At 46.2% G+C, this 12,025-nt stretch overlaps 1 protein-coding gene across 1 annotated transcript in view; it reads right to left on the minus strand.

Moving 5' to 3' along the window:
• Nucleotides 1–12,025, minus strand: part of ALDH4A1 (aldehyde dehydrogenase 4 family member A1) — a 50,004-nt gene that overhangs the window by 20,546 nt on the left and 17,433 nt on the right. The window contains exons 2-7 of the mRNA XM_066606351.1: nt 9,433–9,526; nt 6,567–6,659; nt 4,407–4,454; nt 4,175–4,330; nt 1,291–1,440; nt 857–931 (exon numbers count right to left, since the gene is read on the minus strand). Of these exons, the coding sequence (XP_066462448.1) occupies nt 857–931; nt 1,291–1,440; nt 4,175–4,330; nt 4,407–4,454; nt 6,567–6,659; nt 9,433–9,526 (616 nt within the window). The remainder of the gene's footprint in view (nt 1–856; nt 932–1,290; nt 1,441–4,174; nt 4,331–4,406; nt 4,455–6,566; nt 6,660–9,432; nt 9,527–12,025) is intronic.

Here is a 12,025-nt window from a genome sequence, read left to right on the forward strand (position 1 = left end):
TTTATCGTTCATCTGCATTTAAAGGTGCCCATTGATCGCGGAAAGCCAACGGGGGAGGGGAGCAAGCAGCGCTGAACCCTAAAGCTTGGTCATTTAGGGTGCTGCCGACAACACACAACCCATACCCCTCAATCGCCCGCATGCAGAATAGGAACTGTGACATTCGCTGGCACCTTCCACCTGCCGTTTTGCCCCTTTCCCACCGCCACAGAGCTTTGAAGTCGGTTGCCGACGTTGGCATGCCTTACAAGCCTGTGCAGTAGAATTAGTAGGCGGAGTACAGTCTGCACAATACTGACCCGGCGCTTCACACCCGGGGTTCATCTGACTCGGCCTGATGAGTTTGGACGGTGACAGCGACGTCCCCGGGTCGGAGGTTTTTGCATCAAAGTTCATCACTCAGGCTGCTTGCCAACCAAGGTGAACAAGCCCAGCCTGCCCGTCAGCCGGGTGAATAGGGTTAGTCCGGCTTCTCGGATGAAAGCTGTCTGGCATGGAGGGTCCTACCAGCAGAATACACTACCAGCAGCACAAGCCCTTCCTCCATGGCAAGAATTAACATGTCACTTCTTGATGCGGAAACACGATTTACCACTTTGGAATTCTGTATGCAGATTTTGCCCATTGACAGGGAAAATTCTGTGTGCAGATTCGCGCCAAAAACAGATTTTTGGGTCTAAATTTATTTTTGTGTAAGTAGGATTTTCTTTTTGGCATTTTTACAGAAGAAAAAGAAAACGTGATCAAAATGTCCATATTGAAAAAAAAAAACCCATCCAAAAACATGAAAATCATGTTTTGTGTTACAACCAAAAAAAGTCATAAAAAGAGTGTGTGAAGGAACTCTAACACTTACCATCAGGGCCGGAGCACCAGCTAGGTTCCCCCCAATAGCGGTGAAGTTAAACGGAGAGACTGCGGCAACGAAACCCTAAAGACGACAGAAAATGGAATTGTGCTTAGTAAGCGTTCAGCATTAAGCGGCGCCCGTCAGCTGTGGGGCATCGGCTGGTTCACGGTGCGTTTAGATGTAACGGTATTCTTAAAAAAGAAATCATTCAAACAAGTGAAAGTGAACGATAATTGTTCACTTCTCGTTCATCGTTTAGTTACAGTTGGCATAAAAGTCATCATTGGCGCGTTCGCTTCCCGCTACGTTTAAACGCTCCCCGCTCTGCAATCACATTGAATGTGAAACCCTGAATGAGAAGTGAACGATTCTCAATGATGATCCGCCTAAACAGGCGGCACGAGTGCGAATGTCTAAAAGGGGCATGAGTGCCCGCTTACCTCCAGGCCCCGGTACACCAGGCGGTTGGTGCTGACCGGCACGCTGATCAGCTCTTCGCGCTGCAGCTGTAGGGCGTACTTTGCATTGAACCGGAAAAAGTCGATAAGTTCAGCAGCGGCGTCGATTTCAGCCTGGATGACGGTCTTACCCTAAAAGAGAACTAAATTAAGACATTTCCAACATAATTCCCCAATTTGTGATCTAAATGAAAAATCCCTTCCCGTGTGATTGGCAGGTTATAATGTTACAACTTCTGTAGAAACTAATCACATGACGTTACAGCGTGAGGCTGCGCCCGCGGCTCTCCTGGGCATCGGGGGAGACTTACTGTAGAAAACTCAAAGGTTGTCTGGTGCAAAATGCACTACAGAACGGTCTCACACAAGTGGGCGTGGCTTCTGAAAATAGGCGTGGCCTAAATGTAACTTTTGTGTGCCAAAAAGTAGCAGCAAAATTTTGCCACAATTTGTGCCATAAACGAAGCCAACTAAGAAGTGGTACAAAATCAAACTAGACGGTGCAGCATGGCTGGTCACATGATATAAGGGTCTCAGCTGGTGTCCCACTCCTCCCCTAAACCCTTTGCAATCCAATTTTGGATTCAGGGTTTACTAGTGGGTTTTCTCTTTCTGCCATTATACAATGGTGCCATCTGCTGGCTAGAGCCAGTACTGCGGTATGGGACATGCTGGAGAGGCCCCTGACAACAGAGCGGCCAGTAATATACAGTAAGAATACCCTGCCGGATGTCTTCAGACATCGGAGCTGTACAGCCTTCAATCAAAATGTCTTCAGATGTCAGACAGTGGATTGCAAAGGGTTAAATAAGTGCAGCTAAACAACTCTGAAGCCCCAGCGGTGCACACCGCAGCTTCACTGAAGAGGCTCTCCGCCTCGAAACGCGCTTTGTTGCTTGCTTATTAATTCAACAAAGAGTTAAACCCTTCTTTCTTGTCCGAACGCGTCACTCCTGGGAGGTGGCGCCACACGCCATGGTTTCCACATTCTCGGTCTCGCATGATCTGACGCCAACCTGCAGGGAGGCATTCATCCGGCTGGCAGCACCTCCACGCAGTCTTCACATCCCACTCTTTCACGGTTTTTGGGAGCCTCGTCAGGCCTACGGACACCATCGCGGGATGGCTCCGCCCACTTCCCTTGTTCTTCGCACTGCGATAAATCTGGTGCATTTTAAGACTGTTCGGTCTACGTTTGCACCGTCTAACTATTGTGTGTATCTATATCAGCTTCCACCTCAGCGGCGGCACACATGACTGCGGGGCAGGATGTAGACGGCGAGGATCTAAGGTTTTATTAAGTGCTTTTCACGTTTTTTTATTTTAATCAAAGCGGGACAAAAGCGCAGCGAGAGGCATCAGATAGTAGATACATAATGCAATGTTGGGTCACCGCGACGTCTATGGAGTCCTTCAGCGCGGGATCTGTTAGCCAGAAGAATCGATGTAATGATGAATTGTCCTAATGAAGGGGCCCCGGGCTCCGAAAGATGCCAAGATAATTATGCTGGGAGGTCAATAAATGTATCGCCTCTGTCGGGTACCCCACAAATAGAGATCTCCCGAAGACCAACGTATTGTGTTCTTGTTTCCTACTCACTTCTATTTAGTACTTTGAGCTTTAACCCTTTCCAATCCACTGTCTGACGTCTAAAGACATTCTGGTTGAAGACTGTACAGCTCCAATGTCGGAAGACGTCCGGCAGGGTATTCTTACTGTAGATTACTGGCCGCTCTGTTGTCAGGGACCTCTCCAGCATATCATATACCGCAGTGCTGGCTCTAGCCAGCAGATGGCACCATTGTATAAAGAGAAAGCCCCCTTGGAAACACTGAATCCAAAATTGGATTGCAAAGGGTTAAGGGATTCTGTCACCAGAATTTCGGATCAGCAGCTACCCCCACAGCGCTCCCCGGCACATGGAACACCCCGGAATAGGTTTATAAACACAGAGGAGAATGTTTATTATAGCATTTATATTCCGGCACCGTTTTCTGATTGAGCCGCCTCGAGTCACGGAGGTGGGCCGCCGAAGTCCAGGTCACTGCGCCCTCATTAGCCCCCTCCAGTGTTATAACTGATGATTTACAAATAATGTTCCTTCATCTTCCAACTGTTGCGCTACTACACTGTAAAATGCAAGTAAGTGTGCGTTTTAACCGTTTCCTGCTACTCTGGACTTTTCTGGGGGGTACACTTTGCCCCGCACCATCTATACACCAGGGAGCAGAGCCTGGCGCACCCCACCAACTGCACATGGCCTTTAAGTGTTAGCGTCTGACAGGCTGGGTACAAGTAGTAGGCACACCACCCCTCGCGCAGCCAACCCCATCACCGCCAGTCACATCTTATCGCGTCTGACAGGCTGGGTACAAGTAGTAGGCACACCACCCCTCGCGCAGCCAACCCCATCACCGCCAGTCACATCTTATCATCGCGTCTGACAGATTTGTCTTTTTTATATGAGCAATTAACGTCTCACGACGATCCAACAAAGGAAGAAGCAATGAGAGAGACTGGAAGAGACTGAGGAGGGCGCTCTTCTCCCCGTGTACATACAGATGTGCGCCTGCTTTACGGTTATGTACGGTATTTGGAGGTCATATTGATCTCTAAGGGAAAATACGGCCTCCAACACAAAAATACAGCCAGTAGGGCAGAATTACTAAGAATTCCAATATTTAGTGCACATTTAGACCGAGCCTTAAAATGCACCAACTTTATGGCACTGACTTTGTTGGATGAGTTTGGCTCCTCTTTAGATTGTTTCGTCTAACTTTCTACAACCTACTAGCAGCTTTACTTTATGCCAATTAAATGCATTAAAAAAGACTGATTGTAGGAAGCCATGGCGGGATGTTTTACCTGTCCGATCATGGTCTTTGCCAGAACCTCCGCTCTTCTGGGGCCACTTAGAAGGTCTGCAGCCTTAAAGAAGACCTGAGCTCGATCTTCCACCGGTTTCAGGTCCCACTCCTTGCGTGCGGACAAGGCAGCATTGATGGCTCTATTGAGCAGGTCCTGCGACAAACACCATATCATCATCATCATCATGACATCATGCGTAACCCGCAGCACCGACCCCATTGCTGCTCACCTTGTCTGCGTAACAGTATTTGGCAACTTTGTGAGAATGGTTGAAAGGCTGAAAGGAAAAACAGTCATTAGAAGAAAACCTGATTGAGCGGCTCACAGATAGCGGAGTGTGGATGTCACTAGATGCGCGGCCGGCTGTCAGAGTACAATGTAGCTGCTGAATCTTTTCTGTGGCGTTTGCTGCACTGTCTTTTTTTCTCCATTGCATCTAAGGCTAATTCCAAAATTAAAGCGGTCGTCCAAGATCATTTGTTCTCTCACTGCATGGAATGTTGTAAAGTAATAATCTATACCTGGGGGTCGTTCACATCCGGGTTACGTCCCAGGATTACAGGGGACTTCCCACTTTAGTAATGTCCCTCCTTAGTAGTGTCAAAGTATCTTTCCCACCCATTTATTCGCATTTTCTGCCATCTGACTGCTCTGTTATGGTACCAGATCTGCAACCACTTTACTTCTGGTTCCTACTAAGGGAGCAGTACTCATCAGCACTAACATTCCCTCTCGACCAGATATGACACTTCCACCCGCAGTACATCCGGCTAGGCAATGAAGGTTGCATCACAAGTGATGTGGCATCCATCGCCCTGGCTGGAACTAAATAGGGCAGCACATATACAGGACATCACCGAAAATGAAGGAAACAGCAGGATCCGCGTCACATGGCTGCTGCTCGCTACTCCGGCTGGACACAGGACGCCATAAGAGAAAGTTTATAGCATGGCAAAATTAATTTATTGGCTTCACATTGACAGAAGTAGGACAACCAATTCATGGCTGAATCCCCAAAGATAGGGTTCAGACAGAACCACAGCCCTCCACCGCTCCAACGGAGACCAATAAGCCCTTCCATTCGTTTCTGGCATTTATGCCGCCGTTATAACATCACATTATTCTTTTTGGCTCAAATGGCTGAAATTAATGGAACCCTACACTAATGAGAGCTTATTGGTCTCCGTTTCAGTAATGGAAGGCTGTCCACAGGGTTCATAAATCCTGTTTTCGAGGCTATGGGGGGGGGGGGTGAGGGGGGAGACATGAACAGCCCTTTACCGGTTCAATTCCTCCACCAATCCAGCAGCGGCCTCCCATACTCCTTACCCTGTGCCCATATAGATACCCAATCGCTGCAGCCATGCAAAGAAAGCCCAGTAAGGAGGACCAGAGCGGCGTAGTACTGGTGAGTAGACCTTCCTTTTTAATTTTACAACATTCCCCATACTCAGATTTTTTTTCCCTATAGGCCAGGGCTTGTATTTTGTCACATTGTATCTAATGATTGTCTACATGGTCTTGTCGTAATATGCAACTGTGACACGGCTTTTGGTCACAACTCACACACAGCGTTTCTACTATATACAGCGGGGTAAATTGTGTGTTTCATCGTTGGACCAATAAGTCCTTAACCCTCTCCTGTCTGATTCCAAATTGGTAGTCTAATATGTTTTAACGAGCTGAGAGAGAAACAAAGGCAGACAGCAGTGTCTTGTGGTATCAGCTGATTCTTTAATATATTCACAGTAACAGGTTGCTTATATATACACAAAATGACATAACAGCAGAGATATACACCTTAAAAAGTCTAATGTCCAATGATTAGCATATGTTTACGCCTTAAGGTGCGCGTTACTACTCAGACATGTGATTTTGAAGAAATGGAGATGAAATAAAGAGAATGAAATGTATACAAATGGTTGCAAGCCTAAGGAATGCAAAGAAGGAGGGGGGGGGGGGTGAAACTGCTCCTGAGGAGAAGGCAAAGAGATCAAATTAGGAGTTTTTCCCTGGGAACAAAGTGTGGGGGTGAATAGAAGAATCCTGCACATACAAGCGTGTAATATTAAACACGGCAATTATTTAGCTTCTGCTTATACTAGCAGGGTGCCACATATTGCCCAGGTGAGGGACGTAATACATTTGTCCCCTTATCCCTCACACGTACAACTACTGCAGCATGGCATTTAGATTGGGGCCGATACAGATTGGTCATATTAACTCCTTGATTTCCTAGAACACCAGGTAAGTTTTAATTATATATTGTTTCCCTATTTTGTGGTCTGTATCTGCGGTGCATCTTATAGCCTGAAGCATAAGGTAATTCTGCTGGTTTAATCTGCACACCAGCAACTAAATTAAATCTTTATCCTCTGATTCGCCTTACCGAGAGCTGATATCGGACATCCTTCGTCCACACGGCTTCGCCCCCCACCACACAGGGGATTTCTTCTGTCTTGCCTTTAAGATCCTGGAGTGCCTAATTATACAACGGGGAAAATAATACATTTTGGAGCATGATATACCATAACACCCAAAGCACACATATTACACTTGACGTCTCCACAGGCCAAAGAACCCGAGACCAAAGGTTCAGCTGGGAGAGACGCTTCATCAGCAAACGGATAGTGAATTATTGACCAAATCATCCTAGTGAAAGTAATACAGTGACTGTGGCTAATAATTATATATATATATATATTATAGTTTATATTATAATCTATAGGAGCATCACCCCGACACACCTTTCATGGCCGAGAATGCGAAAATGTACTATTTGGCTGCAAATAACACATCGACACTCAATGGTACACTAAATAAGTAGTTCAATGTTTCCATTCACTGACAGAAAGCAGAAATCTTAGCAGTGAGGAATTGAAATAGAAAAAAAAATATGTAAGAAAGTTCCAGAACCATCCATCATTTGATGATTAACAGGGCTGTCTAGTTTAGATAACCAATTTCCCAATACCTACACAGAGTGTCCCGGCTGACCCCATTTGTTACATAGACAGGCCATTAATGGCAATGCATAATGCTCTACCTTCCCTGTAGTAGTGCTGTGCAGGGACTCAACACTTGCTGCCACATGTTCCCTACAGATTACACAAACATTATGGTTGCTGGCAACAATTTTTGGATTGATATGTTCTTTTTCAGTAATGTATTTGTAAATGTTAGTGTAGAGACTCACAAGATGACGAGGACCCTTGACGTGGCTCACAAGCTTGGATATTTTGGCCCAAATATTAATACCTGGTATCTATTGGTAGTTTTGCAGTAAGCAGTTTAGCTATAAATGCTGGGGGAGCCCAGGGTGGCAGTGTGTTTCACTTGTGGGCTTTATCACATGGGGTGTCATTAATAGACTGTAGGCCAACATGGTGCACCACGCATATCGGTGGGACTGTCACCCTCTCTATGCCTTACTTATCTGCAAATATAATACTAAACAGCCACCCCCCAATATGTGGTCGGCGTGCGAGTGGCTGTTCATCAGTGTTTTGCACCTGTGCAAGCTCCTACATATAGGAATTTGCCTGTCTGCATTCTGAAGTGGTGCTATACCTGCCCTTGTATCCCGGGATCAGTATACCAGTAAGTGTGGCTGCTGGCAGTGATCACCCAACCCACACGCCTGTAGGGCAACATCCATCCAAAAATCCAAATGACTATCAATAATCCAATAAAAACTTAAAAAGGAGTTGTACAAAGATTTTCAGTCATTCCCTACCCACAGGATAGGGGATAACCTGCTAATCAGTGGGGGTCAGAGATCTCAAGAAGAGGGTCCTATCCCATGTATCCCATCCTCCTGATTGTAAGGTTACTGCACCCAAAATGAACGGAGAGCTGATCAAGCAACTGTTTGACACTCTAATAACTTTCAATGGGACTGCAGTGATAGCCGAGCCGCAGGCGCTCAGGTATTTCCGTCAGCCCCATTGAAATGAATGGAGTGCCAATCATGCATATTCGGTCAGCGCTTCATTCACTCTGCCATCACTGTGTGGGAATGGAGTCCTGTTCTCGAGATCAGTTGGGATCCCAGCAGGGAGACCCCCACCCATCAGCAAGATCCCCTAACCTCAAGATCCGCAGCTTCTAAAAATGCAGCTTTTTGAAGCTTGTAAAACGTACCACTTGCACCAGTTGTCCAAAGGGGTGTGGCTTGTTGGCATGGGGTGGGTGTGGCCACCGCTGAGCAACAGGTTTATAGAATTAATGCCACAAACTGGTGTCAATTATACAAGAAATCTACTCCAGCTTGTAGATGGCATGGACGGCCAGAGATGTACCCAACGTATGAAGTGCCTTCCTCTCGGCGTTTGAAATGCCGCTCTTAATAAGTCCCCCCCCCCCCATCCCCCACACACACACTTCTGATCAGCTTACATTCTAACAAAAAGGGGAACATCCAAAGCAGAAAACCCTTTTGAAGGGAATGTGTTATCAGAAAATAACTTATTATATAAATCACATTTTTAAACATATTTGAAACTGTTTGGTGATTTTCTTTTTAACTTTCAGTCACAAGCTAGATTTAAAGAATAAAAAAAACCAAAAAACTAAAATTGTACACTTTCAGGCTGGATTCAGACGAACGTATATCGGATGGGTTTTCACGCCCAGCTGATATGCGTCGTCTCTCTCTGCAGGGGGAGGAGGCTGGAAGAGCCAGGAGCAGTGCTCTGAGCTCCCGCCCCCTCTCTGCCTCCTCTCCGCCCCTCTGCACTATTTGCAATGAAAGGGGGCAGGGCTAAGTCGCGAGGACCGATATACGGTGAAAACCGAGCGCTATACGGTCATCTGAATCCACCCTGACACTGACCACAGAGCCCAATACTAGCCTGTCACTTGCTGATCTGTAGAGAAAACTTTGCAATATAACACACAATGTGTGACAGGCTGTGACTATTTAGTAGCCCTCCCTGCAAAATGACCTCTGCACAGAGCATGCCTAGAGCAGCCACCCATACAAGTTCCTGTCCCTTGTGTGAGTGGCCCATGAAGCTGCTGTAAAGCATCTCTCTCAGTGCTGTTAAATGTAGGTCAGAAACGATGGCCGCCCCCAGAGGCGTGTTCAGACAACAGGATAAATAAGTCTGCAATCGGAAAATTAACATATTATAAAAACACAAAGTTTCTCTATCTGGTTGTAATTAATAGGAAAACAAAAGTTGGTCATCCAATCCCTTTAAGGCTATTTCGTCTTATAACCAGAAAACCCCTTTAACATAACGTGGTCTTACTTTCTGCAGAGCTGATCTCTCGGGGCTGCCATCTTTAAACTCAAGGATTGGTTCATTCTTCACTTCGGCTGCCGCACAGTGATGCCAACGCAGCCTGAAAAGAAAAAGGGATACAGCTCAAGAGATGCAAGACTTCGCACAAGGTTAGCGCCGAGACGCTCCTGACCATTCAGCTTGTAAAGCGGTTGTCCAGTTGTAAACTACTGATGGCCAATCTGCAGGATAGTTCATCAGTAGTAGATCAGCGGGGATCTGTACTGATCAGCTTTCCATATCTGCAGGAGCAGACAGCTCTGTTCTCTCTGCAGTGGCCAGACTTGGTGTTACAGGCAAAGTTCCCAATGAAGTAAATGGATGTAATACCAAGCCTGGCCACTGTAGAGGGAACGGACCTGTCTGCTTCCTGCAGATGTATTTGGTAATATGAACATTTTTCCGTACATTACATGGAACATTAAATTATACCATTAAAAAATACAACTCATCCTTCAAAAAAGCAGCCCTCCTAAAGCAATGTCAATGGAAAAGTTAAAAAACGGGGATAAAAAACGAAATAAAAAAAAAAAGTGATAAATCTCCGGTACTAAAATGGTTAATAAACTCCATCAGAATTCCCTTTTTTTCCCCATTTATGTATTAGTTCGCTCACTACCGCCCTCTTAAGTGGTATTTCTTCTGGACTATTTTTTTGCACCAGCACATTTTACAACTCTGCCGATTCACACTTGACACTTCTGATGGCTACAAGGTGGCTCAGTGGTTAGCACCGTTACCCGGCAGCATTGGGTTCTTAGTTAATGGACCAAGGACAACATCTGCCGCCTCGTCTGACCTTTGATATTTACAGTACATCGCCTCGCCAGGAGCTTGCTGGCCAATGATCAACTTCACTCACTAGATAACGACTTACAACTTCTACAGGTGCGGACGTTCCCGAGAGTCACCTGAGGCAACGCCACCATCACCAACTTACTGCTATTCCAGGACGTCAGTGTATGTTCTTCCGGTGCTTGCAGGAGTTTCCCCCGCTACTGCAGTTGTCTCCAAAGCACATACTGATAGGTGAATATAGAGTGCGAGTCCCCATTGAGAGAGGGCCTATGTATGTGATTGCAATCTGTGTACAGCGCTGTGGAATATGTATGTGCTATATGTAGAGATGAGCGAGCGTACTCGGAAAAGCACTACTCGCTCGAGTAATTTGCTTTATCCGAGTATCGCTGTGCTCGTCCCTGAAGATGCGGGTGCCGGCACGGAGCGGGGAGCTGCAGGGGAGAGCGGGGAGGAACGGAGGTAAGATCTTTCTCTCCCTCTCTCCCGCCCGCTCTCCCCTGCTCCCCGCTGCGACTCACCTGTCAGCCGCAGCGGCACCCGAATCTTCAGGGACGAGCACAGCGATACTCGGATAAAGCCAATTACTCGAGCGAGTAGTGCTTATCCGAGTACGCTCGCTCATCTCCAGCTATATGAAAGGGTTAAATAAAATTGTCAAGTTAGGTGCAAATTATTAATAAACTGACTAGAATGATTTGTGCCAAAATTTTGGCACAACTAACACCAGAATTCTGGTGTAATGACTGTTTTTCATGCACATGGTTAACATCTTCAGTTGCATAACCCCAGCAAATACTGAGGAAGAGGTCCCAATACCTCGAAACGTGTATACAGGCTGGTTTTGGCCAATATACCTCTCTCAAATAATTTTCTTTACTTGAAAAGGTTGCGCCAACATCACCCTCTAGAAGAAACATATATACACACACGCAAGTACCCTCCTCTTGTTTTTATTCTCCTTCACTTATCGTTCTACATTTACCTACTAGGTATAACGTCAACTAGCGTGGGCGGCACCTTTTGGAATATAATGTGATTCAGCTTCACGCCTCCTTTTATACCGTCTCATTTTCCCCGGGGTTGCTCCACCCCTTCCCCCCCCCCCCCCCCCCCCATTTTCTCCACACTATTTGTTGCAGGAGGTTTGCCGCCGGCAGTACCCGTATAACATCTACTCATGTCATTTCCTTTCACACGGCACCTTTTCTTGTACTGAATTATGTTTTGGCTCCCCAGATTATTAACCGACAGTATGTGATGCGTCCTATTTATTCAGGGATATCTCAGATCACTCGCTGCTTCAATTATGGCCCTTTTACACGCAACAAGAGCTGCAGGATTCTCGTTTGCCCAAGAGAACGAGCTGGTGACGTCATCACCTGTTTAGACAGACAGATCATCGTTGAGAACACGAACCTCTCATTCAGCATTTTACATTCCTATGTGAAACACCAAACGAGAAGCACTTAAACTCAACGAGAAACGAGCGAGCCAACGATTATGTCTATGAACGCCGAAACGGAGCAATGAACAAGAAGTGAACATTTCTCATTCCTCGTTGGCTCACATTTAAACTGAATGGTTATAGTTCACTTTCGTTCGAACGATTTTTGGAAGGAGAATCATTCCGTCCAGAAAAGCCCTTCAGCTGCTCGATCTGGAGCGCCATCTTTCAGAAGCGGAGACGTCATATATAGCAAACCCCTCCATACATAGGTATTCTGCTCTGAATAGACTGCATTATAAGCCACTGATAGCT

This window comes from Eleutherodactylus coqui, chromosome 6, assembly GCF_035609145.1.
Source record: "Eleutherodactylus coqui strain aEleCoq1 chromosome 6, aEleCoq1.hap1, whole genome shotgun sequence".
NCBI lineage: Eukaryota > Metazoa > Chordata > Amphibia > Anura > Eleutherodactylidae > Eleutherodactylus > Eleutherodactylus coqui.